General features: G+C 57.0%; 9 protein-coding genes across 9 annotated transcripts; 5 read left to right on the top strand and 4 right to left on the bottom strand.

Moving 5' to 3' along the window:
• The first annotated feature begins 268 nt into the window (after window positions 1–268).
• K437DRAFT_184281 (uncharacterized protein) lies at window positions 269–1,091 on the top strand. The gene has a single exon (XM_013386057.1). It carries the CDS (start codon window positions 515–517, stop codon window positions 830–832), a length of 318 nt encoding a protein of 105 aa, XP_013241511.1. The 5' UTR covers window positions 269–514; the 3' UTR covers window positions 833–1,091.
• A 66-nt stretch (window positions 1,092–1,157) lies between these two features.
• On the bottom strand, window positions 1,158–2,560 carry K437DRAFT_227144 (Clavaminate synthase-like protein; the record flags this gene model as incomplete). Its single annotated transcript, XM_013386056.1, has 3 exons — window positions 1,158–1,605; window positions 1,680–2,192; window positions 2,262–2,560. The coding sequence occupies 3 exons, from the start codon at window positions 2,558–2,560 to the stop codon at window positions 1,158–1,160; spliced, it is 1,260 nt and encodes a 419-aa protein (XP_013241510.1).
• A 714-nt stretch (window positions 2,561–3,274) lies between these two features.
• On the top strand, window positions 3,275–8,060 carry K437DRAFT_275638 (uncharacterized protein). The gene is made up of 2 exons (XM_013386055.1): window positions 3,275–3,943; window positions 4,037–8,060. The coding sequence occupies exons 1-2, from the start codon at window positions 3,373–3,375 to the stop codon at window positions 8,002–8,004; spliced, it is 4,539 nt and encodes a 1,512-aa protein (XP_013241509.1). The 5' UTR covers window positions 3,275–3,372; the 3' UTR covers window positions 8,005–8,060.
• On the bottom strand, window positions 7,981–10,638 carry K437DRAFT_258543 (uncharacterized protein). Its single transcript, XM_013386054.1, has 5 exons — window positions 10,028–10,638; window positions 9,216–9,968; window positions 8,447–9,142; window positions 8,235–8,378; window positions 7,981–8,171 (listed from the first exon to the last, which is right to left on the bottom strand). The coding sequence occupies exons 1-5, from the start codon at window positions 10,289–10,291 to the stop codon at window positions 8,082–8,084; spliced, it is 1,947 nt and encodes a 648-aa protein (XP_013241508.1). The 5' UTR covers window positions 10,292–10,638; the 3' UTR covers window positions 7,981–8,081.
• A 406-nt stretch (window positions 10,639–11,044) lies between these two features.
• K437DRAFT_217275 (DEAD-domain-containing protein) lies at window positions 11,045–13,279 on the top strand (the record flags this gene model as incomplete). The annotated part of the gene is made up of 3 exons (XM_013386053.1): window positions 11,045–11,449; window positions 11,591–12,155; window positions 12,198–13,279. Coding segments are annotated over 3 exons (2,052 nt in total), but the record flags the coding sequence as incomplete, so codon positions are not given.
• A 200-nt stretch (window positions 13,280–13,479) lies between these two features.
• K437DRAFT_295772 (uncharacterized protein) lies at window positions 13,480–15,152 on the bottom strand. Its single transcript, XM_013386052.1, has 3 exons — window positions 14,361–15,152; window positions 14,144–14,283; window positions 13,480–14,077 (listed from the first exon to the last, which is right to left on the bottom strand). Exons 1-3 carry the CDS (start codon window positions 14,667–14,669, stop codon window positions 13,513–13,515), a joined length of 1,014 nt encoding a protein of 337 aa, XP_013241506.1. The 5' UTR covers window positions 14,670–15,152; the 3' UTR covers window positions 13,480–13,512.
• A 281-nt stretch (window positions 15,153–15,433) lies between these two features.
• On the bottom strand, window positions 15,434–17,577 carry K437DRAFT_275634 (uncharacterized protein). Its single transcript, XM_013386051.1, has 3 exons — window positions 17,184–17,577; window positions 16,226–17,091; window positions 15,434–15,953 (listed from the first exon to the last, which is right to left on the bottom strand). The coding sequence occupies exons 1-3, from the start codon at window positions 17,476–17,478 to the stop codon at window positions 15,534–15,536; spliced, it is 1,581 nt and encodes a 526-aa protein (XP_013241505.1). The 5' UTR covers window positions 17,479–17,577; the 3' UTR covers window positions 15,434–15,533.
• A 353-nt stretch (window positions 17,578–17,930) lies between these two features.
• K437DRAFT_264206 (uncharacterized protein) lies at window positions 17,931–18,394 on the top strand (the record flags this gene model as incomplete). Its single annotated transcript, XM_013386050.1, has 2 exons — window positions 17,931–18,248; window positions 18,329–18,394. The coding sequence occupies 2 exons, from the start codon at window positions 17,931–17,933 to the stop codon at window positions 18,392–18,394; spliced, it is 384 nt and encodes a 127-aa protein (XP_013241504.1).
• Window positions 18,395–19,135: 741 nt separating this feature from the next.
• On the top strand, window positions 19,136–24,065 carry K437DRAFT_275632 (uncharacterized protein). The gene is made up of 4 exons (XM_013386049.1): window positions 19,136–19,686; window positions 19,769–23,508; window positions 23,578–23,781; window positions 23,844–24,065. Exons 1-4 carry the CDS (start codon window positions 19,478–19,480, stop codon window positions 23,963–23,965), a joined length of 4,275 nt encoding a protein of 1,424 aa, XP_013241503.1. The 5' UTR covers window positions 19,136–19,477; the 3' UTR covers window positions 23,966–24,065.
• Window positions 24,066–24,358: the final 293 nt, after the last annotated feature.

Here is a 24,358-nt window from a genome sequence, read left to right as displayed (position 1 = left end):
CGAGGGTATGTGCATACACAATACGCGCCATGTTGAGCGCTGCTCCCCCAACATGCTCTCACTTGCTTCCATATCTGAGCGCGCCTCCCCTTGCTGTTGTTCCATGGAGATCGCTCGTGGGGCAGTCGCAGAGGGTACACCTACAGAAGACGCCTTGGGAGCAGGTGATTTGGAGGTGGCCAGCTTTTGGACGCCACGCATGCGTCTTCTCGTCACTTGGAGCTGTGTGTCGCGTGGACGATGTTGTCCACTGCGACAAGCCTTAGCGGTCACGTGACTCATGTCGCTTCATGTTCCATGTTCGAAACCCGCTCTTGAGTCTCGACTTGGGAACTGTCTAACTTAACTCCTTCATCTTGGACTACGCTTGCCTCAATTGACCTAGATCGAGTGCAATACTCTGCTCACTACAGCATAGAGGCAGCCATCGTGGCCTTGGGTCACCATGACTCGTGAGTATCCCCGACTCCGCTTCCCTCAAGGCTGAAAGTGATCCCCATCGCCCAACTCTCTGATGCTTCATTCTGATCGCGATTTTCCTCGCTTCTCTTCCTCCACTTGCCGACTGCGATGGGTATCCACGGACGCCCTTTTGAATCATCTCGGTTGTTCCCAAATTTTGTCTGCATATGTAGGCGGTAACCAACGCGACAGAGATAGGGAAAAGGCGCAGAAGAAGGCGGCTGATCAGAACAAAGGCAAGCAGAAGATGAGTGCCTCGTCCTTGGCGCAGAAGCGTGAAGCGGACGCTGAAGCTGTCAGGAAGAAGATGGAGGTGAGTAGCTTATGGGATATACATTATTTGTCTCTCAGATGCAAAAGTGTTTCTTAATCATGACCGGATTGCTGACATGCAAGCATGGTATGGTCGTTGCATCAAGGCTAAAGCAGCGAAAGCGGCCGCGGAAGGAGGAGGCGGAGGGGGCAAGAGGTAGCGCTTTGCGCGACACGCTGTCGCTTTATGCTGCTTCATCACGCTGAATCGTCTTCATTCGCCGGTTCCAAGCGACTGATACCCTTCAGAGCTAAATTTTCGTCATGTAACGACTCAATGCATTGCATTTTCTGGAGCAAGGTTATGATCTAGTGAGAGTAGACAGTGCAAAGAGGCTTCGAAGCTAATTAACATGTGCGAGTCTTGGAATGCGGGTGTAACACTAGGTCGGCACTCCCTGGTGCCATCGAGCAACGACGCCAGGGTGGCTCCTGGTGATGCCTCTCCATGCAATGATGCCGAAAGGCTCCAATGGCGCATGCAGGTCTTTGCGAACAACATCGCTCACGGGCTCATCACTGCCCCATCTCTCCTGCGCCCTTGCGTATGCCTCTCGGACCTCCTTTCCGAAACTCTCCTGCGGGAGCGGCTTCATGATGGCGTTCAGCGCTGGCATGCTAAAGTAGGCGATCGACAACCGGTCCGCACCGAGGGCAATCTGCTCGGGCGTGTTCGAGAGCACGCGATGCGTCGCAGCTGGCATGAGCCCTTGGGTCACGACTTCGAACTGCTGTCCAAAATTGACGACAATGCTGCCTTCGTTGTGAGGGACATTCAACCACCGGCCCGAAAGATCTTGCACTTGCAGACCGCCGACCCGCGACGTGGCTCTGCAATCGAGAGGGAAGTCATGAGCATCCGATGCCTGGTTAAACATGATCGAGTGGTGACGCCAAAGTCTCACAGCAATGTCAACCATCCACCATCCTTGTGCGCGCCAACGCCTTGTGTCGAAATGTTCGCATTGGCTGAATCAACCGTCCGCTTGATTCCGTCCACGAGCTCCCCAAGTGGATACCGGATCATCTTCATGCGCGCGTACTGGAGCGCCTTTCCTTGGGTCACACCAGGTAGAGACTTGAGCTCTGCCACTTTGCCTCCGGATTCGGAATGAGAGTCAAGCTCAGTGCTGGAGACAAATGATGTGAGTGCGCCTTTTTCCAGACCGAGCGCCTGCTCGATCGCGACGGTCAGCTGGAAACTGAGCTCGTCGCAGCGCGCAAACCAATCTGTTACCATTCGCTCATGACCGTCCAGGACTATATCCGGGAGATATTGGTTCGTGCCTCGAAGGTTCAAAAAGGGCGTCTGCGCAGAGACGTCGGTAGAAAACGGCGCATCATGTGTTGCGTAGTCAATCTGGTCGCGGTGGTCCACCCGTGATTGTGTGCGTTCATCGCCGAACTTTGAGTAGCCACTGGATATTCGATGAGAATCGGCAACCTTTGTCAGGCAGCTTCCGAAGGTCTCTTCCACTTGCACTCACCGGAAATGCCTGCTGTTTTCAATGTCAATCTTCATCCGCTGCTCAAGAGAAAGGGCGAAGAATCGTTCACTGAGTTCAAACATGTTCTGCTTGCGTCCTTCCTCCTCCAATGGGCTGTCTTTGAGGTAGAAAAATCCCAGGCCGACGACTGTGTCGCGTAAAGATGTGACGAATGCCGCGCGGCTCTCGGGTGTGGCCTGTGGACTGACCCATTGCTTGTAGTCTAGGGTAAACGATGGGTTGGCGGAAAGGTCGAAGCCAGGATCGGGCCCAGCGAAGCCGCCGGCCGGCAGGGCCATTTTCAGCGTCAGCATGTGCGTGGGAGGGGTGAAGCTCGAGGAGCCAACTGCGATCGAAGCCATCTTGATGCACGCTCTGCTACGACTAGGTCTTGCTGGAATGCGGGTTTCGTTTGACTTGTGGCTTCAGCCTCTCAATCCCGCGAGGCGAGTGCGTTTCAGCATCGACGGAAACAAGGGCCGGACCAACAATGGCGGCTCGAGAATGAGCACACGCCCGGCTGGCGGCAACTAGCTGCGATGACCTAAGTATTGAAGTTTTGACATGCGAACGGGGTTATGGGATACCTTCTTATAACGGCACCGTGGAGTAAATTACAGACGCGGTCAAGGCGGCATCTCGTGTCCAAAACTGTCGTCGGATCTTGCGGCGAGCACGTCAACGAGACAATGTGCGGAGTTGGAATGACAACCGAAATGAGTGAGATGGATTATGCGCTCGTTGCAGTTTCAAAGCGTCTTATTTATACCGCAGCTGTCCACTTGCGCTACTCCTGGTGTCAATTCTCGGCCGAGAGGTGTCTCTGTGGGTTGCTCGTTGCACGTGCAATGACGCGAATGTGATATGCCGTGCACCACCCAGGGCGCCTCAACCCTACAAAGACAAACACAAAGCACGCTGCACATTGTGTGATGTGCGAGCGTTCCGTATCGGCCAATGTATACACCTTGAAGATGTGCTACATGTACACAACCTTTCCGACAATGGAGCGCTGCTCCTCGCCTTCGTAGTCTGCAGGGTGCCGTGATCTGGGAGGACACCGCGCTTCCAGTGACCGCGCTTCCAGTGACCGCGCCTCACGTAGCGGTGTATGGGTGGAGCCTGTGGAGAGCACGAACAAACCATGTCGACGGCCGCCTCTGCTCGCGCCTCTTCTCTAGGGCTGAGCGGCTCTGGATTGGCGATCGCCCTTCCCTCGGATGCTTCACCTCAAATGCACGGGTATTCGAAAGAATATTCTCAAAATGGCCATGAGAACGGCAACCGCGCTGAAAACGGGCTCAGCTTCTCCACAGACGCGCTCACACGGAATAGCCTGCTCGGTGCGCAAGTGGATGCCACAAACACCTGGCGGCGCGATCTCAAGACGCTATACACACGCGCTAGCGAGCGGTTCGCAGATGTTTGCTGGGCCACTGACGCCTCTCTCAGTGACGTCGACAAGAATAGGTCACCGAGATCGCTGCGTGGCCCACCTGGATCCGGCGGTGGGCATGCGGAAGGGGCCAGTGAAGACATGGCTGATGCGGACCAGTGTGCGCTGGAGAGACGAGGAAGTGGCAACAGAACAGGCACTTCGGCTTCACTCATGAGCTTTGGGAACACCAGCATTGCGTTGGGTAGAGATGCAAAAGGGAGGAACCTCATTTTCGCGCACAAAGGTAAGCAGCTGTGATGTGAGCATTCTCTTGTCGGGACGGCGTCAGTACCGACTGATCTCCTGTGATGACCTTGTGATGGCTGCAAATGATCAGCCCTCATCTATGCTCGCGCGCCTAACACATTCCAAACAAAGTACCTGCACCTCAAGACCCCTGCTGCACAAATAGGATCGCAAGCAGCCAACGCATCAGAATTTTCTCTACCTAACATCCGCACCTACGATGTCGACTCCACCGGTGGGCCAGCAGCCGCGCCAATACAAAACAGCGCAGATACACCGACGCTGTCGAATTCTGTCTCGGCCGCGAATTATAGCGGCCCGGGTGCTGCCCGACGCAAGTCAGCTCCACGCAGTGCCTATCCACCAAGCAGCTTCCCCCTACAGCGGTTCGGCAGCGGGAAAGGCGCGCGCAGTGCCTCCACGGGGGGCAGCAATGGCTCGGAATCGGAGGGCGAGTCTGTATCCGCTGTAACTCTGTTAAGTGGCAGGCGCATTTCGGCGCCCAGGTCAATCGGCAGTCGCAGGTCGTCCGTCGGTTCCGCTACTTCGATCAACGACAAGGCGAAATCAAGAGAATCACTTGCGTCGGGTGTGCGCAACACGCGATGGGAGGGTGCCAACTCGGCAGACGCTTCGGATGCCGAGGAATTCAGTGGCGGGAGTTTGCGATCCAAATTGCGACCACAAGAGCGTTCCGCCCCCTTTGGCAACGCAAGCAGCGTCGAGGTGGATGCAGCGGACCGCCTCTCGATTGCTTCTTCCTCATTTTCCTTCAGTGGATCCGTGATATCAGACGCTTCGAGCGTGCATACGATCGGCCGCTCACCCTACCTCCCGCGCCGAGCGTACAAACCCGGGCCTTCTCACCCCATCTACCTCGATGGTGCGAGCACAAGCGCTGGCTTCCTCGAGGCGATCCTCGAGTATCTGTACACCGGTGAGGAGAGCATGCAGCAGGCTTTTGAGTTCCTCTATGAAGAAAAAGACGCACTGATGGGGTCGGGGCTGGGAGACGGGTCGGGGTCTGGGATAGGCGGCAGGGAGGAGCGACTGGAGAAGCTGCAGCAAGACTTGACCTACATGTGGCGCAGCAAGCTTTTCTCGGACATCAAGATCGTACTGGATGACAGTGCGTTCCCTATCACAGGTCCACCGATGCGGTCCATCCCGGACACGATGTCCGCGCTCTCCTTGCCGATGAACATGGAAGAAGACCCGGAAGACGAAGTGACGTCTTTCTCGGCGCATCGCTTCATCCTCGCCAGCCGCTCGTCATATTTTGCGTCGCAGCTCCTCAGCCCTTTTGCGGATGCGCGCGCCCCTGTCATCCACCTTCCCAGTCCTCCCTTCACGCCTGCGGCGTTGCATTTTGCGCTTGGGTTCATTTACAGCGGCACACTGAGCTTCAGCAACCGTAGCTTCGACCTCGCCACCGCGTTTCAGCTCTGGCGCGCCGGCGCGTATTTGCAGCTCGATACGCTGCAAAGCGTCGTCAGCGCACTAATCGCGAACGAGTTCTGCCATGGTTTTATCTGCTCTACCGGCCCACCTTTATTAGCATCATCACGCGCAGTGCACACCATCAGAGATGGGGCGCCATGCAAGAACTGTGCGCGCCGCGTGCCGCGCACGCTCGCCTTTGCCTCGTGTCACGACGTAAACGACACCTATCTCCTCCACAGCGCTCGGCGCGCGGTCAGCGGCCCACACTTTGGCACCTACTGGAATAAAGATATCGGCAATCTGGACTACAATGCGCGCAGCGCCATCGTGGACGCCGTTTGCGGCATGCTTGAGCAGGCCCCGGTCGCTTGCATTGGTGCCGTCCGGCAGTTGGCGCTTGTCAGCTCACGCGTAGAGGCCGAGCGTTTCGTCGCTTGGGTTGAAGCGCTTCGATGGATGATGGAGAGGGTGGAGGCAAAGTTGAAAGAGACGCTCGAGGCGCAGCTAGAGAAGATCGTCGAAGACGATGTCTGGAAGGACCTCACCCTTTACACAGACTTCAACTCTGATGTGTTGGAGAAGCTGTTGTTGCTGCTTGTCGACTCGTTGACAGAGAAGCGATGCGCTTTGGCCTACCAGATCCTCGTTGGCTCAGTGCTCTTGCGAGAGGAAGATCCCCCGAAGGGCCAGAAGAGACAGACGATTGAGGATGCGCGCGCAGGCATCATCCGCTATATCAAGCGTAGATGGATTTCGGTGCGCGCCAAGGCTGGCTTCGATGGGCTAGAGAACTGGGCGCTCAAGGAGATCAGCGATGAGATTGACGTCAAGGTTGACGATCTTATTTCTACGAATGAGCTTGAAGCCGAAGGTCCTAGGTCGAGGACTGGGCTCAAGGCCACTGTTCCGGCTGCTGCTCCCCAAACGCGTGCGGCCGGAACCAGTGCCACCATGTCGGGCATGACACGCCCATCTGGTGCCAGCAGCAGGCCTGTCGTACGCGAAGGCGAGCGGGAAGCTGGGCCGATTAACTTGCGCGCAGCTGCAATGAATCGATCTGCTGCAAGGGCTGTGTCGACTCCTGGGACCTCGGGTGCAGCAGAAGCACCCGCTCCAGGGACACGAACCACCTCCTTATCCCGGACTGCAGCGGCTCCTCGTGCCCTCGAGGCCAGCCGTTTCGCACCTCCTACGCAGAGCACGTCTGCAAGAGTAGGGACACGCTCACCGACATCTCCAAAATTGCTGCTGCCTACACCCTCATCCAACACAGCTTCATCCACTGCCCGAAGACCATCAAAATCGTCTGTGGCTTCAACCGCACTCTCCACCTCTGCGGCGCCTCATCGGCCAGCAGCACCTTCCGTCACGTCAACCAAATCGACGTCCTCTGCAACACTCTCCACTGCGTCGACGACCGCTGAATTGCGAAAGCGTGCGCCATCATCACTTTCCATCAAGTCTTCGAGCGCTTCCATACGCAGCACGTGCACAGTTGAAAACGGGCCCAAATCAGCACCGTTGCGGTCCAACACGGAACAAACGCCAAAGAAATGCGTTGCTAATGGACGAACAGCTGTTGGAAGTGACAACCACGCTGCATCACCAACACCACGGCCAGCTGCCAAGATGCGCAACGCGACGCAGAATGGCTGGAATGCTACCGAATCTGCAAAGCGTACACCTACTCAATCTGTGAAGACAATGTGCAGCATGGGCTCCTTGCGCTCAACTGCAGCAGCATCAAAGGCGGTAACCGTACCGCCATTGCCAAAGAAAGTCACACAAGGCAGTCAATATGGGGCAAGCTCAGGGCCCGACCAGGATACAATCAAAAAATCGAGCAAGCGTCCGCAGAAGCTTTCCGAGGATGGCACACAGCGTGCTCGTCCGGCCGCATCGTCAGGGCCTGCCCTCACCGACACCACATTCACACCTGTCCCGCCTTCCCCACTGCTCTCTTCAGACTCAAAAGGCAGGGAGGGTTCTGCACTGGCCCCCTCTGCCCACGATAGCAATGATCAAGACATTGAGGTGCGTCCGATGAAGAGGACATGCCTTGCACATGGCATTCCTTGCGTGGTAGCACCTAACCAAGCAAGCACACGCAAGCCCCCGCGATTCAGAGCACTTGTCAAGTACATCGGCCCTCTGCCAGGGCACCCCGGCTCGTGGCTTGGAGTGCAGATCCCACCTCCGCTCCCCCCAGCGCTTGAAAGCGACGGCTCCCTAGGGATTGAGAGCATCAAGACGGACGGAACGCTCGACGGTATCCGATATTTTGATTTAACCGCGTCCACTTGCCAATCGGGAAGCGAGCCAGCACCCACGTCAGACTCCGAGATCGACGAGGAGACGCGCCTGCACAGGGAGCGACGCCGGAAGCGACTCCAAGATTTATTGGCCCGCTCCTCTGAGGGCCTGGACGCTGGCAGTGCCTTCGGTGAACGAACAAAGACGCCAGCTCTTGGCAGTGACCTTCACTGGCGTCGTCGGCAGGACGCAAGGTCCCGCTCACCAAGCTTTGCAGCTTGTATAGATATAAACAGCGAGGACAGCTTGGGCTTTTTCATTAGGCCGGAAGACGTGCTCTGGGTGGTGATGCCTGGCGACTAGTCGCGCAGCCTGTGTGTAGTACATTCCCTATCTTACAAAATGCGCATGACCGCGTGGCCAATCGACAAAGGCTAGACTCACTGCAGTCCCGCCGAGGCTAAGAGTGAATCTTCGAGGATTTGTCGCCACAACTTCTCGACGAGCGGTTGCGCATCTTCGTCCAGTGCCTGCAGCAAGCGCATGAATATCAGCTTGGGCAAGCAAGAAGTGGGATGGGCAATGTAACACACCGGTTCGACTTCCGCTAACAGGTCAGAAGCACTTGCTCGGGCAGTGAGCTTCTCCACCACAGCGTCAATGAGTTCAGGCACGGACTCGCCGAGACTTTCCACAGTGAAATCCTCAGCGAGCTTCTTGTACTTGCTAGCAATATTCTGAAAAAGCAAGGAGTGTCAGCAACTGGTATCGAAAGACATGTACGATGCATGGTTTGCCAACTCACTGCTTCAATAGCCGTCCATTGGGGTGTCAAAGCGGAGATGCCTTCCCAATCCTTTGGTAAGCTGCTTCGGATCTTACGCGCTTGCTCTTCTCGCTGTACTCTTAGCTCAGCTTCAGTCCTCGTGTCGTTGAAGTCAATCTTAGCCATTCGCTTCTTGCGTGAGCCAGTGTCATCGTCATCTTCCGTGGCACCGAGCACTGACGGCTTGAAGCCTACACCACCACCAGCCGCACCAGTCCCAGCAGCCACAGTTGGCGCTCGCGCGGCGCTGTCCGCATCCGCCGATGTTGTTGGCGCAACTTTGGAAGCGATCGTCAGTTTCAGCGGACCCGATTCCACTGCACCTGGAAGTAGCACTCCTGCAGCCCGCTGCTGTTCTGCCAGCTTCTTCATCTCTTCTTCCTGCTGCGCGAGGAAGCGCTCCGCCTCAAGCCGGGCTTGCTCTGCGCTGGCCTTCTCGTTTTCGATATCCTTTGCGTCGGCTGCTTCTTCGCGCGCACGTTGTGCTTCACGATGCCTACGCCAATGGGAACGCTCGTAGTAGAATGACTCGGTCTCTCGATCCCATCGCTCACAACGCCTTAAGAAGCGATCAGCTTCGTCTAGTCGCCGTCGCTCATCGATGCGCTCGCGTTCTTGCTCCTTCTCCCATCGTGCCAGCCGGCTGCGCTCTTTTGGGATGTACTTGTTCTCCGCCTGGAGGTACAAAGGGGCGCGCGGAAGCTTAAGTAAGCAGGGAAAGAGTGTAGACTACCACTGCCAAACTTACAATTTGCGCGTCAACACTTTTGCTCTCGGCCAGCCTCTCCCTCCGCATCTTCTCTTCAAGCTCATCTCGCGCTTCAGGGTCCATGTCGTCGAGCTTGCGTCCATTCATAACTGCTGCGGGGACAAAGCCCGGCCCTCGGCGATAACTCTGTGGACCATCGCCGACAGGCCCGCTCAAAGGCCCCGCACGATCCTGTTCCGGACCATCCTGCTGCTGTTGTTGTTGCTGCTGCTGCTGCTGCTGTCGCTCCCTCCTCCGTTCCGCCTGGATTCTTGCCATCTCTGCCTCTTGCCGTCGCTTGTCCTCCTCCCTTGCCGTTGCAGAAACTCGGAACTGAGCGATTTCGCCGAGAACGCTGCCTCTAACTTCTTCTGGCAGCTCTTCCTCTGTCAGATCTTTGAGATGAGCCGGAGTCTCGTACGAGGGTTTTACTTCTGTTGAGTCACCTGGTAGGCGATAGTTAGGATCACGCATGTTACCCACGATCTCTTGGATCTTTGCTGTTGCCTCTGCGTCGAGGGCGGCATCATTGGCGTCGTCGCGGCTGGATCGGTACTCTTCAAGGAATTTGCCGGTTTTCGCATCAGCCTTCACTTTGAGTTTCTTTGGCGGTGCTCCCTCATCGAGAGGAAGGCTAGGAAGCTCGAGCTCATTGAGTGTAGTAAGTGCTCGCAAGACCGAGTCTGGTTCTGAGAACTCGACGAAGCAAAAGGCCTTGTTCGGCCGATTGTAGGATGCAATGGGACCGCATGCCTAATGCAGGGTATCATTAGCAGCTGACATTCACGTGCAAAGATGACGCCAAGGCTCACCTCAAATAGTAACTTGATCCATCGATCTGTCACGCCATTTGCTATGCTTCCGATGAAGAGCGTTGTCGCCTGCTCGTTCTTCATCTTTGCCCTGGCTCCCCACCCAGACCCTGCAGGGAGTCCATTTGGACCAACTGAACCTGCGGAAGTGGCAAGATCAGCTGCAGCCCCATTCGTGGCTTCCACCATAGGACCGGATGGTAAGCCTTGCACGCCGGGAGGGACCACAGCCGTGCCTGGTGGGAAGCCGGGAGGCGGACCCATATATCCCGGGAAGCCTGGTGGCGGCCCTGCGTACATCGGTGGCGGTCCCGCCATCCCTGGCGGCGGTGGAGCGGAACCAGGCGGTATCGACATCGCTATTCCAGGCCCCAAGCCTGCAGAATCTGGGCTCATGGGAGGGCGAGCTGGAAGCGTGCCTGGCCGTGAACCTCGAGACGCCAACGGAGCCATGTTGGGGTTGTTCGGCCCCATCCAGTTCCCGTGTCGCCCAGCCATCTTGACCTGATGCGCAGCGAAGCCTGAATCGGCCTGAACCTGACACCTCGTTCGATGAAACCGCCTTGACCGCTTGCTTGACTGCGAGCTGCTACAGTAACCGTATAGGCCGCAACGCAAAGGCGAGAATGGTTGAGAAGAGCCAATCGCACGCGACTATTTGACTCGAGTCTCACATGCTTGGCGTTCTTTCTTTTCCCCGGACGCTTCTTCTCTTTTAGAAAATAAAGAAAGAAAACAGATATGCGTTTCCGTCCAAAATTTTGACCAGTGAGTCTCGTTGAGCGCGATTGAAGTCCAGAATTGCCATGCTGGAATAGCAGAGAGCTCGCACTGGTTGATGGGCGCATACCAACGAGAAGCCGAAGCTTTAGGTGCTGCACGTCTCGCTCAGAGTCAAGTGCACAGCTATACCTTCAGGAAATGTCAGCAAGACCAGGCCCAAGCATGCCACTGGCAAAGCGGGCTCGGCTGTCAAAGCCTGACTCACAGACTTGCCCGACCTCGACTACAGTTCCCTCGAATGCGCCAGCGTATGCAGGGACGTGGTCTCGGCTCAAACTGTCCCAGCCGCTATGTCCATGGCTGCAGGAATACATTCAAGAAGACCTCGGTTTTAGACAGATGACGCCGGTGCAAGCCAGCACCATTCCGCTCTTCCTATCACATAAGGATGTCATCGTCGAAGCGATCACTGGCTCAGGCAAGACGCTTGCATATCTCGTACCTATCGTCGAGCTGCTCACTCGCAAATGGGAAACTGACTGGAGGGGAAAGCATAGCGATAACGAAGCGCAAGGCAGCAGCGACCACGGCGCGATCTTCCAAACACCAAGAGATCGTCGGCGAGATCGACATGTCGGTGCCTTGATCGTCGCGCCAACTCACGAGCTCGCGGCGCAGATTCATCAAGTCCTCGAAAAGGTCCTACGAGCTCAGCCCGCACAAATCGACGAAGATATGTGGCAATCAGAGCGGGAAGCCCGCATTGAAGCGAAGATAGCAATGTTCTCGGGGAAACAGCGGCTGACGCGACAAGAGGCCCTTGCTGAGGTCGATCAGGAGGATGCACAAGCTGCCGAATCAGGCGAACTCGACCACTCATCCATTTTTTCTGGACCGGCGCCTTTGCGTGCTCAGCTAGTGGTAGGTGGATCATCAATCAAGCCCCAACGAGACTATCAGCGCTTCAAAGATAACATTCCGGACGTTCTCGTTGGCACGCCTGGGCGACTGGAAGAGTTGCTCAAACAGCCTGGAGTTAACACGAAGGGCTTTGAGATGCTCATAATGGATGAAGCGGACCGGCTTCTGGACCTTGGATTCATGCCGACGCTCACATCCATCCTCGATCATTTGCCAAGACAGCGGCGAACAGGGCTCTTCTCCGCGACTATGACAGACGCAATGGCTGAGCTTGCTCGCCTTGGTCTGCGCAATCCCAGCAGGATTGTCGTCAAGGTTGAGAAAAAGGTGCAGCAGAAAGATGGGGCCATACGGAAGGAGGTCGTCACAGAAGATCGCAGGATACCTGCGACGCTACAAAATTATTACCTTATAAGCCGTCCAGAAAACAAAATGGCCCAGCTCGTACGGCTTCTTCGGTACGAAACGCAGACCTTTTCGGGCGGTTTTAGCAGTAACGGAAGTGGTCCAGGGCCTAGTGTCGCAGGGAAGATGATCGTCTACTTTTCGACATGCGCTCAAGTGAATTATTTTCACAAGATCCTGTCCGACTGCTCGCAGCTGATCGGCATCCAGCTGTACACGCTACACGGCAAGCAAACGCCATCGCGCCGACGAGCCACGTTCAAAGCGTTCGTCAGCTCGATCGGCATGAAGTCCAATTTGGCCGCCGGCAGCGCCTCCGTGCTGCTGTGCACTGATGTTGCAGCGCGCGGACTCGATCTTCCGGATGTCGACTGTGTCATACAGTACGATCCACCGACCGACCCGAGCTCGTTCAATCATCGAATCGGTCGTACGGCGCGAGCGGGCCGAAAGGGGAGGGCGATCGTCTTGCTGCATCAGGGCCGCGAGGAGGAGTATGCAGACTTTCTGCGTGTCCGTAAGGTTCCACTTCAAGAATACCCGTACCTTCTATGCAATGCCGCTAGCAATAGCGGCATCGCGCCAGGAACGGAGCCAGAAGGGCTTGACCAGGAAGCACGGAAGTTGGAAGCAACGCTGAGGAAGACTGTCATGACCGACAGGCAACTTTTCGACCTTGGCGCCCTCGCTTTCGTCTCTTACGTCCGTGCGTACGGCAAACATGAAGCAGCTTACATCTTTCGGACCAAAGAGCTCAGCTTGGAAGGTGTGGCGCGTTCATTTGCGCTGCTGCGTTTGCCCCGCATGCCTGAGCGCAAAGCAAACGCGACCGGGGGGACGGACGGTGGCCAGGCAATCGCCAGCATCGGCTTTGAAGATGCAAAAATCGACATGAGTGCATATGCATACCGTGATGCAGCGAAGGAGAAGCAACGGCTGGATGAGATAGCCAAGCGTTTGACTGCGGCAGCGGCGCGAGAAGCTGAAGTAGATGGCCAGGGCGACGCGACGATGCAAAAACGAAAGGCTTCGGACCCTGTGGAGAAGGGAAGCAAGGTCGCTAGTGGCGAAGCTTGGAGCCACCAGAAGCGCAAGAAGGAGGTACGGGAGCTTCGCAAAGAAAAGAAAGCACGGAAGCGGAGCTGGCTCAAAGAACAACAGGCGGCCACGAAGGAAGCCGAAGTTGATGGCAAAAATGGCGCTCAAGGTGATGCAGCTGAAGGTGGATCCAAAGATCAGGATGAGGATGAGGAGGAGGACGACTGGGACGCTGAGGAACGCGAGGAGCGACGGCGCCGCAAAGCGGAGAAAAAGGCGAGCACTAAAGTAATGCAGGTGGACGGAAACGACATTGGTGCCGAAGGCGCGGCGACACGCGACGGAGGCTTCTTCGATGGATTGTAGCATCACGTCGATTCATTCATGCATCGGCACGCTTACAGATACATGTTACCATCACCTGCGAGTCTTCCTTTTCGCGGCCTTGGCACTTCCGCAGTGGAGGGGCCCGAATCTTGCTTCCTACTGTGTCGAGCCGCGTGCCAAAGCATTGGAGCGCGCGAAACGATGCTATGTGCATGCGAGCCTAGAACCGTGCTAATCGACTTCGCCTGTGGCAATGGCATTATCGGCGGCGCGAGCGTAGGCGCTTGGCTGCCAACGTCGTCCGCCCCTTCCACCTCTCCTTGCTGCTGGTAAAATGAAGCGTGTGGCTGCAGTGTGAGGTACGGTGTGAGGAGGACGAGCACGTCGGCCCTTGACTCTGCGCCGTGCATGACGGCTTGTGAGACTATTGAGCCTGGCACGCCGGTGAGCACGTTCGGTACGTCGAAGGGTCTTGCTACGGGTAGTTTTCTAATGCGCTCGAGTACGGGACTGAAAGTTTCGCCGTTGTTCGGCTGCACGAGGTACCGTAGAGTTGCGCCCGTATAGCTCGAGTCGTCCTCGTGCTCAGCGTTTTCGATATATGTACCAGCATTGTAAGAAGATAGTAATATCACACTGTAAGGAAGCATTGCGAGGTGCTTCAGCTCATTGATCGAGAAGTGAACGGCTCCCCGTTCTCACCTTGTTGGCAGCGTCTCTTGGAAAATGCGCCGCGACAATGCCGCTGCCGCTCGGGGGGAGTTCCGGAGCGCCTTACTGGGAGTGCACATGGCGATGAGGAGCTTGCTGGGCAACTCGTCCAGCAGGATTATTAAAGCTTGCTGCCAGAGGTAAGGGTATATATGTCATTTTATCAGCGATAACGCATTGCATAGACTTGAATTCGTGTGCTACTGACCGTGACACCGTCCAAGGTCAATTCGAGTGTAGGAACTGCAGGTGCGTCCGCACTCGAAGCTGCGCCTGATGGGAGCAACGCTTGCAAGTACGACTCGGCAGCTTCACCTTCCAGCAGTATCAAGGGGCACTTTTGGAAGTCCTCTAGATTACCAGAGCGCAGCACAGACTGCACTAATGGCACTTGACCAAGTGTGCTCGCACGGCTCGAGGCCGCATGAGAGGCCGCTTCAACGTCCGAGTCGTCCGAGTCTGACTCGAGTTGGTGCCGTGGTGGCGGACCATCGCGGAGGAAGTGGTCGAATTCCATTGTGGACAGTGCCTTTCCCTACCTTCGCGCTTGCCGAATTGTCTCTTCCGATGCAGAGAGAAGGAAGTGGTCGGCAAGGGCTGCCCTTCCCAATCGACGTCGCAGCGATTAAGAGGATTGGCGAAGGTTGTGCTTGCGTGGCCCCCTCGTCACAGTACATCCTCACTTCGGACCTCCCGGATTCTCCGGCAAATGCACAAAAGGCAAATGATGAAGACAGAAGAACCATCATTCAATATTTGACAATTGCAACTTGCGCCCGTCGACGGATCAACCTGATCAGAGACAGAGTCCAGAAGATGACAAGGAGACGACCATAGCGGCAGCGGGAATTGCTTGGGGGAACTCAACCGATGCCACACGCGTACACGCAACCAGCTTGGCATGGACTGCGACCAGTGATTGACGAGATGATGGCCAGAAGCGGCGAGGGTTCTTATAAGTCCACGGCCGCGCAGAACGAGGCTCGTGACAATCAATGTCCTAAGCGGACGACAGGACCAGCCAGTTCTGCGCCCTCGACAGATCTTTCCGTGGTCGGATTTGAAACACGCATTGTCACCTGTATTGTGCGCGGCACCCTTTTACTGCCTCCTTCACAACGATGGCCGTCTGCTCCTCATTGCTAGCGACGAGACATACAGCAGAGAAACTTCGGGTGCTTGGTTTGAACGAACGACACTTCTTGCCTGCCTGGCTTGGAGGGCAGACTACTCAAAGCCAAACGTGTTCGACCCACCAGGTTGGAACTTATCGATGAACTCGCGCCATGATTCTTTGAGTATGACAGTGCCACCATTTGCGGACTGATTTTGAACGGAGACGCTCCTAAGCGAGTTTATGTACAAAGCCAACCAGAAGACTTCATGCAGTCCATTCGATTTCTTCCAAATTCACACCTTCTTGTACCAGTTCCCACAGCGGACTCATGTCCCGCAACCTGTTGACGACCTTGATGATCTTCTCCGAGACGTAATCCACCTCTTCATCTGTCGTGAACCTGCCGATGCCGAAGCGCAGACTAGAATGCGCATTCTCGTCGTTCAGGCCCAGGCTGCGCAGGACATACGAGGGCTCGAGCGATGCTGATGTGCACGCCGAGCCGGAGGAAAGGCAGACGTCCTTGAGCGCCATGAGTAGCGACTCGCCTTCAACGTATTGGAAGGAGATGTTCGTACAGCCAGGGTACCCGTTCGGGTCGCCGTTGAGGATGACGTGTGTCATGGCGGACATGATATTGGTGCGCAGACGCTTTGCGAGACGGGTGACATGTGCATGGTCATACTGTGCAATGCAAAGGCAATATATTGTCATCAGCGCTCTGCTCGTAAACCCGATATGCCTCCTACCAGTTGCCTGAGCCTCAGAACCCCTGCGCGATCGTCAAGCAAGTCCTTGGAAGAGACTCGTCATCATAGATCGAGTGCGACTGTGCGCACCTTTAGCATGAAGCGCAATCTTCCATCATTGGCCAATATCCCCATCCGTGTCACGAAAGGCATACCTGCACCCCTACATGCGGACACCAACACGATCAGATCGTATTGAATACTCACAGCAAGTTCCTGCTTCGCAAGCCTAGCCGCCTCGCCAAACCCGACAACGAGCGCCGGCGAAAGCGTGCCACTGCGCAGCCCACGCTCCTGTCCGCCGCCATTGATGATCGGCTGAAGCCTCACGCGCGGCCTCCTGCGGACGTATGCTGCGCCGATACCCTTGGGCCCGTACAGCTTGTGGCTGGACAGTGACATGATGTCGACGCCCATCTCATCGACGCTGATCGGAATTTTGCCGGCGGCCTGCGCTGCGTCAGTGTGGAAGAGCGGCTTGCCAGACAACCCGGCGGACTTGGCCAGCGCGGCACCTTTTGTCTTTAGCAGCCGCCCAATCTCCTTCATCGGCTGGATAACTCCGATCTCGTTGTTGACGGTCATGATGCTGACAACTGCCGTCGTCGGGCGTAGCGCCGCCTCGAGCTCTTTGAGGTCGACCAGACCGTTGTTCTGCACGCCCAGATAGGTCACCTCGTACCCTTCCTCCTGCAGCCGCCTGCAGCTGTCCAGTACGCACTTGTGCTCAGTCTGCGTGGTGATGATGTGGTTCTTCTTGCTGCCATAAAAATGAGCGACACCTTTCAGCGCCATGTTGTTCGACTCGGTGGCGCCCGAGGTAAAGATGATCTCTTTAGCGTCAGCACCGATCAGCTCCGCGACGCGCTTCCTCGCCTCTTCCACGCCTGTTTCCGACTCCCAGCCGTAAGCATGCGTCCGGGAGTGTGGATTTCCGTATTGGTTCGTGTGGTAGGGCATCATGGCGTCCAGTACGCGTGGATCCAAGGGAGTGGTGGATTGCGCATCGAGGTAGATCGGTCGATTGGCTGTTGAGTGGCGGGGCATCGAATCGAGGACCTCACTCAGTAGATCTGTCAACAGAAGCATTCGCATGATCAGGTATGCATCTATAGTGGCAATCGACGCAGTGGCGTAGCGCAGCGCAACTCAAGAATAGACTCACTTTTACCGGTCCCTTGTGCGCTCCCGACACCAGCTCTGACATTTGGCTTCTCAACATCCACTGGCGTCGCCATTTGCTGGGTGGCGGATGAAGACACCCCCCGTTTGTGTAATGCATTTCGCCCTTGCGGCGCAGTTGCGAGCGCTGCGGTGGCGGAAGAATAGCCAGAAGGAGAGCTCGCAGCAGCTGCAGTGGCTGCGATGCATAGATTGCGAGCGCATGAAGAGGGCCCTGCCTGCGCGCTGCCCCGAAGAGCTGAGAGGGACGAGCCTGCTGCTCTCTTGATTGCGTACATGTTGTGCTGCGCTGGTGTATCTCGCTGGATGCGATCACTAGATGGACACCTTGCGATGAAGGTGCGATGCTGGCACTCACGACGATGATGAAGATGGAGAATGGACAAGTGATTCGATTGATACTTGACTGGAAAGAGACTTTGAGAGAGAGGGAGAAGAGTCAAGTGCAGCCTCCCGCGTCTCTCTCTACTTGGCGCCAGATCGGATGGCATTACACGGCGCCAACTTTTTCTCGCCCGAGAGAATTACGATCGCGGTACTGTGGGTTTGATTCCGCCCATTTTTGCAACACGCCTTTTGCCAGTGACGCCGCCTCAAGTTGGTCGATGAAATGCTTGTGGCTTACAGTCCTTCACCCTTCCCTCCTCCGCCAAAGAACAGCTGTTTTGGCAAATCGTCAGCAACGCAGTGCTGTGGATATTCATCATGGCGTGAGTGCGAAGGAATTTAAATGTATGCGCTGCCACCGGCTGGACGCCTTGCTGATGTCTTGTGGCTGTCTTTGCGCTTGCTCACTCTCCACAGGACCGCTTCATCCACGTCCGACCCGGCGACGCTGCTTCCATCCACGACCAACATTGCCGGTCTCAAACGCAAGACTACATGGGACCAGAGAACGGAGCAGAGGCGCAAGCAGGAGCTGGCCAAGAAGAAGGAGCGCGAGATGAAGGCTGAGAAGGAGGCTGAAAAGGATAGAAAGGCGCGCATCCTCAAGGAACGCAAGGAGAAGGAGAGGGAGAAAGAACGATTGGCGCAGATGGCCCAAAAGGTGCGGTATGCTACTTTATCTGCTGTTGCTGATGAGGCCTCTGCTTAGACTGACCTCCGCGATTTCTTTTCTAACCGCAGATGAGCGCCAAAAAGCTCGAGCGAAGGAAGAGGCGGATGGGGTTGACCAAAAAGGTCGCGCATTGATATTCAGCCTGGAGTATCAAGGATGCCAGCCTGATGAACTCCGCGACAGAGCAAATCACCCGGCAAAGACACAGTCATCCGCTTCCCTGACGCACGACTCGAAAGGCAGGAGTGCCTTTTCACTTCCCGGCGCTCTATATGACTTTGGAAGACCAAGCCCCAGCTCGCCAAAGCGAAGCAAGACAGCGACGATATGTCCGCTACAAACAGGCCAATGACCATCCTGCAAATTTCATGGCACGCCCAGCCTGCTCTGCTAAGCTGAGTGGGTGCTCGGCTCGGCATATGAACAAAGCAGCAAGACAGACGAACGCATCCGCCTTCGGACCTCGCACCACCCTTCTTCGAGCGCCTCATTGGCAGGAGGGGTGTGCTGCTGATCTGATGGAGGAATAATCTTTCCTGCATGTGCGAGGCCGCAATTGGCGACCGCGCATCTACTCCGAGAATGTTGGCGTGTATGCACATAGACTTGCGCATGTCGCAATCTGAATGTCCTAAGGCAACTTTTATATTTGACATGCAAAAAATGAGTGTGAACAAAATAGGGTTACATGAAAACCCACAGAAGCCCATCACCGTCATGGGTCAGAGGGAGCGGGCGGGCGCTGGCCAGGGGTGACGGGGTCGATGGGTGGCGCGAGCGTCACGCACGGGCGCGCGCGCCAACACCAGTCTATCGTAGTCAGTCATCAACACACCCACAGCCATCGAGGTGTCGACCTTCCACGATTCCGACGGATTGCATCCAGAGTCCCATTCGAGAGCAGCAGCAGTGTGTAGCAAGCTGCGTTCCATACAGTTTGGATTGCAGCCTCTGGTCAAAGTGCAACGCAGGCCTGGGTTATTCTACCCAGCGAACAAAGAAAAACGTCACTTGCGTCACGAGGCACGTATCTCATCTTGCATTCTTCCCCGCGGTCCTTATTTGGGCGAACGAGTGGGAGTAGCACGCACGCTCCCTCCAGTGTGCTCCAAGGACTCTGTAAGTGCAGCTACTAGGCAGGGAAGAGCTTCAGCAGCAACTACCAGCGCGTATAACCACAGCCGCCTCATCGGCACCGCGTCAAGCGGCCTGGAATCATGAAGGCCTCTATCCCGCGCACGGCGACCCTCGCCTGGTCGCCAGCCAAGCTTGACTCGGTCGCGCGGCCGTACGTTGCAACAGCGACTGTCGCCGGAGCTCTTGATGACAGCTTCAGCAACGAAAGCGTCCTCGAGCTTTGGAAGCCGAACTACAGCGGCGAGGCGGAGCAGCTCAGTCCTGTCGCCAGTGTTAGCACCGGTGCAAGGTGAGCGGGTAGCGCACGTTCTGTTTTTCTCCCGTCCTTTGTGTCACGGCATGCTGACACCCAACATTCTTCGTACACACAGATTCAACCGCCTGACCTGGGGCTATGTGCATCCATCACGGCCAAAAGGTGTCCTCGCCGGTGGCTTCGAGAACGGCGAGCTGGCCTTGTGGGATGCAGATAAACTTCTCTCCTCTGCCCCCGATGCTGAGATCTTGCGCAACAACCAGCACAGTGGTCCCGTCCGAGGGCTCGACTTCAACAATGTTCAGAACAACCTTCTCGCCAGCGGTGGCACCAATGGCGAGATCTTCATCTGGGACCTCAACTCACCCCTTCGTCCCTACTCGCCGGGCGCACGCTCCAACAAGCTCGACGAGATCACCGCGCTCGCTTGGAATGCCAAGGTTCCGCAGATCCTCGCCACAGCCAGCAACAGCGGCAGCACGGTCGTCTGGGACCTCAAGGGAAAGCGGGAAGTGGCAGTGCTTTCCTATGGCGGCGGAGCGGGGACCAACATGGCAAACATGCGTATGAACGGCATCGGAGGCGGTGCCAGTGGCCGGAGGGGCATGGGGGCTGTGTGCTGGCATCCAGAGCAACCCACACGTCTCGTCACCTCTTCCGAGGATGATAACAACCCGGTCATCATGGTGTGGAACTTGCGCAACGCACTCGCCCCCGAGCTCATCCTGAGCGGTCACTCCAAAGGCATCCTCTCCATGAGCTGGTGCAGGCAGGATGAAGACCTGCTTGTCTCTTGCGGTAAGGACAACAGAACCATTCTTTGGAATCCGCAGAGCGGCGAGATTGTCGGTGAGCTGCCATCCAGCAGCAACTGGACATTCGACGTGCAGTGGTGCCCGCGCAACCCGGACCTCCTTGCCACCGCCAGCTTTGACGGCAAAATCGGCGTGCACTCGTTGCAGGCCATCAGCTCCAACGAGGGGGTTGCTGCCGCGGCCACAGCAGCGGCCGCTTCGGCAGCGCAAACGCAAGGAGCTGGCGCGGACGGCGCGGACGGCGCGGACGGCGCGGACTTCTTCAACAGCCTGCCCGCCGCGCCAAGCGGCACACCCGGCGTCTCGCTCAAGCAGCCGCCCAAGTGGCTCCGCAGGCCTGTCTCTGCGTCGTTCGCGTTTGGTGGCCAGCTTGTCTCGGTCAGCAACCTGACAGGTCCGAGCGGCAAGACGCAGTCAAGCGTCGTCCACGTGCGTGATGTCGTTACGGAGCCGACGATCGTTGCGCGCGCGCAGAAGCTGCAGCACGCGCTTGCTTCGCAGGACCTCGCAGCCTTCTGCGATGAGAGGAGCCAGGAAGCGCAAGGAGGGACGGCAGCGACGGACGACGCGACGAACTGGAAGGCGTTGCAAACGCTTTTCAAGGCGGACTCCAGGGACGAGCTGGTCACGTTGCTCGGCTTCTCTAAGGAGGACGTCGCGGCTAAAGTCGCTGCGGCTGTGGCGAGCTTCAAGGAAAAGTCTGGCCATGCCAACATCGAGACGGCAGCCGAGGCGGTGGCTAAGGCTGTCAAGGAAGCCGCCAAGGTCGCAGAGGTGGAAAAGAGTTCAGAGACGGAGACTGAAACCACCCCCACGGAGACAGATGCCACAGACGCGAACGCCACAGACGGCACTACGGCAACGGCAGCTACCGAGGATCCAAGCTTGTTTGGTGACGATACAGCGCAGGCTCCCGAGAGCGCCGCTGCCAGCGAAGCCTTCTTTGATGAGCTCGCCAACAAGTCCGCCTTGCCCTCTCACCTCCCCAGTGTTGGGGCCGGTGCCAATGGGGCTACGCCAGCTGCTGCGTCCACCGCTGCGACGATTGGCTCGCCCGTGCCGTCGCGCGCACCCTCTGCTGCACCGCAGACCGCAACGTTCCGAATCTACCCAAGCAACGAGAGCGAAGCAGACAAGCTGATCACGCGCGCGCTAGTCCTCGGCGACTTTGAGAGCGCCGTCTCGTTGTGCATCTCGGCGGACAAGTTCGCTGACGCGATCCTGCTCGCCGTCCGCGGTGGCCCCGAGTTGTTAGCCAAGACGCAGAAGCTCTACTTTGAGCAGCGCACCAGCTCCACGCCGTACCTCCGCCTTTACCAGAGCATTGTCTCAGACGATCTGTCGGACATCGTGCAGAACGCCGACTTAAGCGAGTGGCAGGAGGTCTTCGTCGTGCTCTGCACATTTGCTCGCTCCGACGAGTTTGGCAACCTCGCCGAGCAGCTTGGTCAACGCCTTGAGCTGCACTACACCCAAGCTAAGTCCAAGGAGGCGCGCAAAAATGCCGTGCTGGTTTACTTGGCGGCTGGCAAGCTTGAAAAGGTCGTCAATATGTGGATCGACGAGATGAAGGAAGAGGAAGAGGCATTGCTTCGCGCTGAGGACAAGACGATCGCTGGTGGTGATGGTGCAGCGGCCGGGCTGTATTCGGCTCACGCCGAGGCGCTGCAGTCATTCATCGAGAAGATCATCGTATTCCAGCACGCCGTCGGCTACGTTGACACGGATCTGCAACAACCGACTGACAACGCGTTCATTGCCGAGAACGGGCTGCGTGTGTACAAGCTCTCGGCGCTGTATGACCGCATACATGAGTACGTCGACCTGCTCGCAGACCAAGGTCTAATCTCGTCTGCGCTGTCGTTTATCCAGCAGACCCCGTCGGATTATAAGGGTGCCAAAGCTAGCGCTAGCTCAGTCTCCGACGATGCTGCTTTACTTGCTAGGGACCGCCTCAGCCGTGCACAGGCAGCCCGTCCATCTGAGCAGGCTCAGGCTGGAGCGATTGCATCCGTTGCAGCAGCAACACCGGTGGCGACAGTGGCGACCGGAACAAGCACCGCAACGGCGTCTCAAAGCAATGGATACAACCTGTACGCACCGACGCAGGCAGCAGTGGCGCCTGCTGCTGGAATTCCTTCGATTCCATCCGTGCCGACAATACCAACTCAACGCGATCCATATGCCGCACAACAGGCGCAGGGCTTGTATGGCATGCCTGCCACTCAGCTCTATCAACCACAAGGTAACGCAGGACAGGCGTATGACCCCTACGGTGCAAGTGGCGTATACGGCGCGCAGGCATCTTACGCTCCTCCCCCACCTCAGCCTATGATCCCACCTCCTGGTCCAACGCTGACGAACACACAGCCCAATTTGAACCCTTCGCTGCCTCCACCTCCTCCGCTCAAGAGGGATAACACGGGGTGGAACGACGTACCAGACGCGATCGGAGGACTTCGCCGCACAGCTAGCGCGCTCGGCAACAAGGCCCAGCCCATCACATCCCCATTCCCCAACTCGCCAGCACCCGCTCCGTATGGCAGTCAATCTGGCGCACCGCCGCAAGGTCCACCTCGCGGCCAGACGCCAAGTCGCCAGGCGTTTGCGAGCCCGCCGCCCCCGCCGCAGGCGGGTGGAACTGCGTTGTACGGCTCGCGTCCGAACGTGCAAGTCGGGGCGCCCCCACCTGGGCGCCAGGGTCCTCCACCCCAAGGCCCGCCGCGTGCGTCGAGCGCTGCTGCTCGTCCACAAGGCCAGCAGATGCCACCTCCAGCTCGGGGCCCTGCGCCTGGCATGCCTCCACAGGGGCAGCCGCCGCAGCAGCAGGGGCAGTACGGTCCTCCGGTAGGCCAAGCGTTCCAAAATGGCATGCGACCATCTATCCCGCAGCAACCACCTAACCTGCCGCAGCCTCCGCCACCCGCGCCGCCTCGCATGGGAACCCCCGGCCTCGTGACCGGACCACCAGCTGGCAGCGGCGCTGGCGCTCCAGCACGGAGTCAGACTCCCGCCAAGTCGATGCAGCAGAGCAAATACCGTAAGTTGAGGACGACAACGTATTGATCATGTCCCAGCGCTGAAGAGAATCTCCTTTCACGATGCGCAGCTCCTGGTGACCGAAGCCACATCCCTGAGAGCCTCAAGCCAATTTTCAACGTGCTCTCGCAAGAATTGGGTCGTTTCAAGGTGTCTGGAGCGCCGAAGCGCATGGTGGATGACGTCGAGTCTCGAGTCAACCTCTTGTTTGACGCATTGAACTGCGAGACACTGGACGCGAAAGCCGTCCAAGCGCTGCATCAGCTTTGTCAAGGTGAGCTATCATTCTCCTGTCACTTCACCTGCTTCATTGCTGACTGTGGCATTGCCCGACAGCTATCTCGGTGCGTAACATCAACGCCGCATTGGATATCCATCTGCGCCTTGCAACAACCGCAACTGGTGACATGAGCAAGTCCCTTGTGGCCGTCAAGCAGCTTATCACCCGAATGAAATAGAACGAGGTGTATTGAGCTAAATGTAATTGAGACCGCACGGAATGTCACAGCCGAATAGGTGTGTATACGGCTTCTCCGTGCTGACTCGAGGGATGATCACGCTCTCGCGTTCAGTCAGGGTAGCTTGCTGGCGCACGACATTCACGCTGTGGGCAGAGAACAGCGCCCACTTCCTGCTGCTCTCCAAATTCCCTAGCTGCACCTTCCCATCTTGGCCCAAAACCTCAAATTTCCTTTCTTTTGGACAGTTGCAATGGGCGTGACAAATGGGGCAAGACAATTGTCGATTATTCAGAACATTTGCCATGATTACCCTCCTGGATGAGCCATGTCGAATCACATTGTGAAAGCGGTCAACTCCAACGCCAGGTTAAGCAATGCGCTCACAGACGA

This window comes from Tilletiaria anomala, assembly GCF_000711695.1.
Source record: "Tilletiaria anomala UBC 951 chromosome Unknown K437scaffold_87, whole genome shotgun sequence".
NCBI classification, from domain to species: Eukaryota; Fungi; Basidiomycota; class Exobasidiomycetes; order Georgefischeriales; family Tilletiariaceae; genus Tilletiaria; species Tilletiaria anomala.
The sequence above is the reverse complement of the archived record's forward strand: the minus strand, read 5'-3'. Positions and strand labels throughout refer to the sequence as shown.

Excerpts from the sequence above, each read along its gene's own strand:
- K437DRAFT_275632 (XM_013386049.1), top strand. The coding sequence starts at position 19,478 with ATGAAGGCCTCTATCCCGCGCACGGCGACCCTCGCCTGGTCGCCAGCC. Across the intron at positions 19,687-19,768 it reads AGTGTTAGCACCGGTGCAAG|ATTCAACCGCCTGACCTGGG; the intron begins GTGAGCGGGTAG and ends TCGTACACACAG. Across the intron at positions 23,509-23,577 it reads GATGCAGCAGAGCAAATACC|CTCCTGGTGACCGAAGCCAC; the intron begins GTAAGTTGAGGA and ends CACGATGCGCAG.
- K437DRAFT_184281 (XM_013386057.1), top strand. The coding sequence starts at position 515 with ATGCTTCATTCTGATCGCGATTTTCCTCGCTTCTCTTCCTCCACTTGC.
- K437DRAFT_275634 (XM_013386051.1), bottom strand. The coding sequence starts at position 17,478 with ATGTACGCAATCAAGAGAGCAGCAGGCTCGTCCCTCTCAGCTCTTCGG. Across the intron at positions 17,092-17,183 it reads CGCACAAGGGACCGGTAAAA|ATCTACTGAGTGAGGTCCTC; the intron begins GTGAGTCTATTC and ends TTCTGTTGACAG. Across the intron at positions 15,954-16,225 it reads TTGCGAAGCAGGAACTTGCT|TATGACCATGCACATGTCAC; the intron begins GTGAGTATTCAA and ends TGCATTGCACAG.
- K437DRAFT_275638 (XM_013386055.1), top strand. The coding sequence starts at position 3,373 with ATGGGTGGAGCCTGTGGAGAGCACGAACAAACCATGTCGACGGCCGCC. Across the intron at positions 3,944-4,036 it reads CCTCATTTTCGCGCACAAAG|CCCTCATCTATGCTCGCGCG; the intron begins GTAAGCAGCTGT and ends GCAAATGATCAG.
- K437DRAFT_258543 (XM_013386054.1), bottom strand. The coding sequence starts at position 10,291 with ATGGGTCCGCCTCCCGGCTTCCCACCAGGCACGGCTGTGGTCCCTCCC. Across the intron at positions 9,969-10,027 it reads GGATCAAGTTACTATTTGAG|GCATGCGGTCCCATTGCATC; the intron begins GTGAGCCTTGGC and ends ACCCTGCATTAG. Across the intron at positions 9,143-9,215 it reads AAAGTGTTGACGCGCAAATT|GCGGAGAACAAGTACATCCC; the intron begins GTAAGTTTGGCA and ends TTGTACCTCCAG.
- K437DRAFT_295772 (XM_013386052.1), bottom strand. The coding sequence starts at position 14,669 with ATGGAATTCGACCACTTCCTCCGCGATGGTCCGCCACCACGGCACCAA. Across the intron at positions 14,284-14,360 it reads TGACCTTGGACGGTGTCACG|CAAGCTTTAATAATCCTGCT; the intron begins GTCAGTAGCACA and ends TACCTCTGGCAG. Across the intron at positions 14,078-14,143 it reads CAAGAGACGCTGCCAACAAG|TGTGATATTACTATCTTCTT; the intron begins GTGAGAACGGGG and ends GCTTCCTTACAG.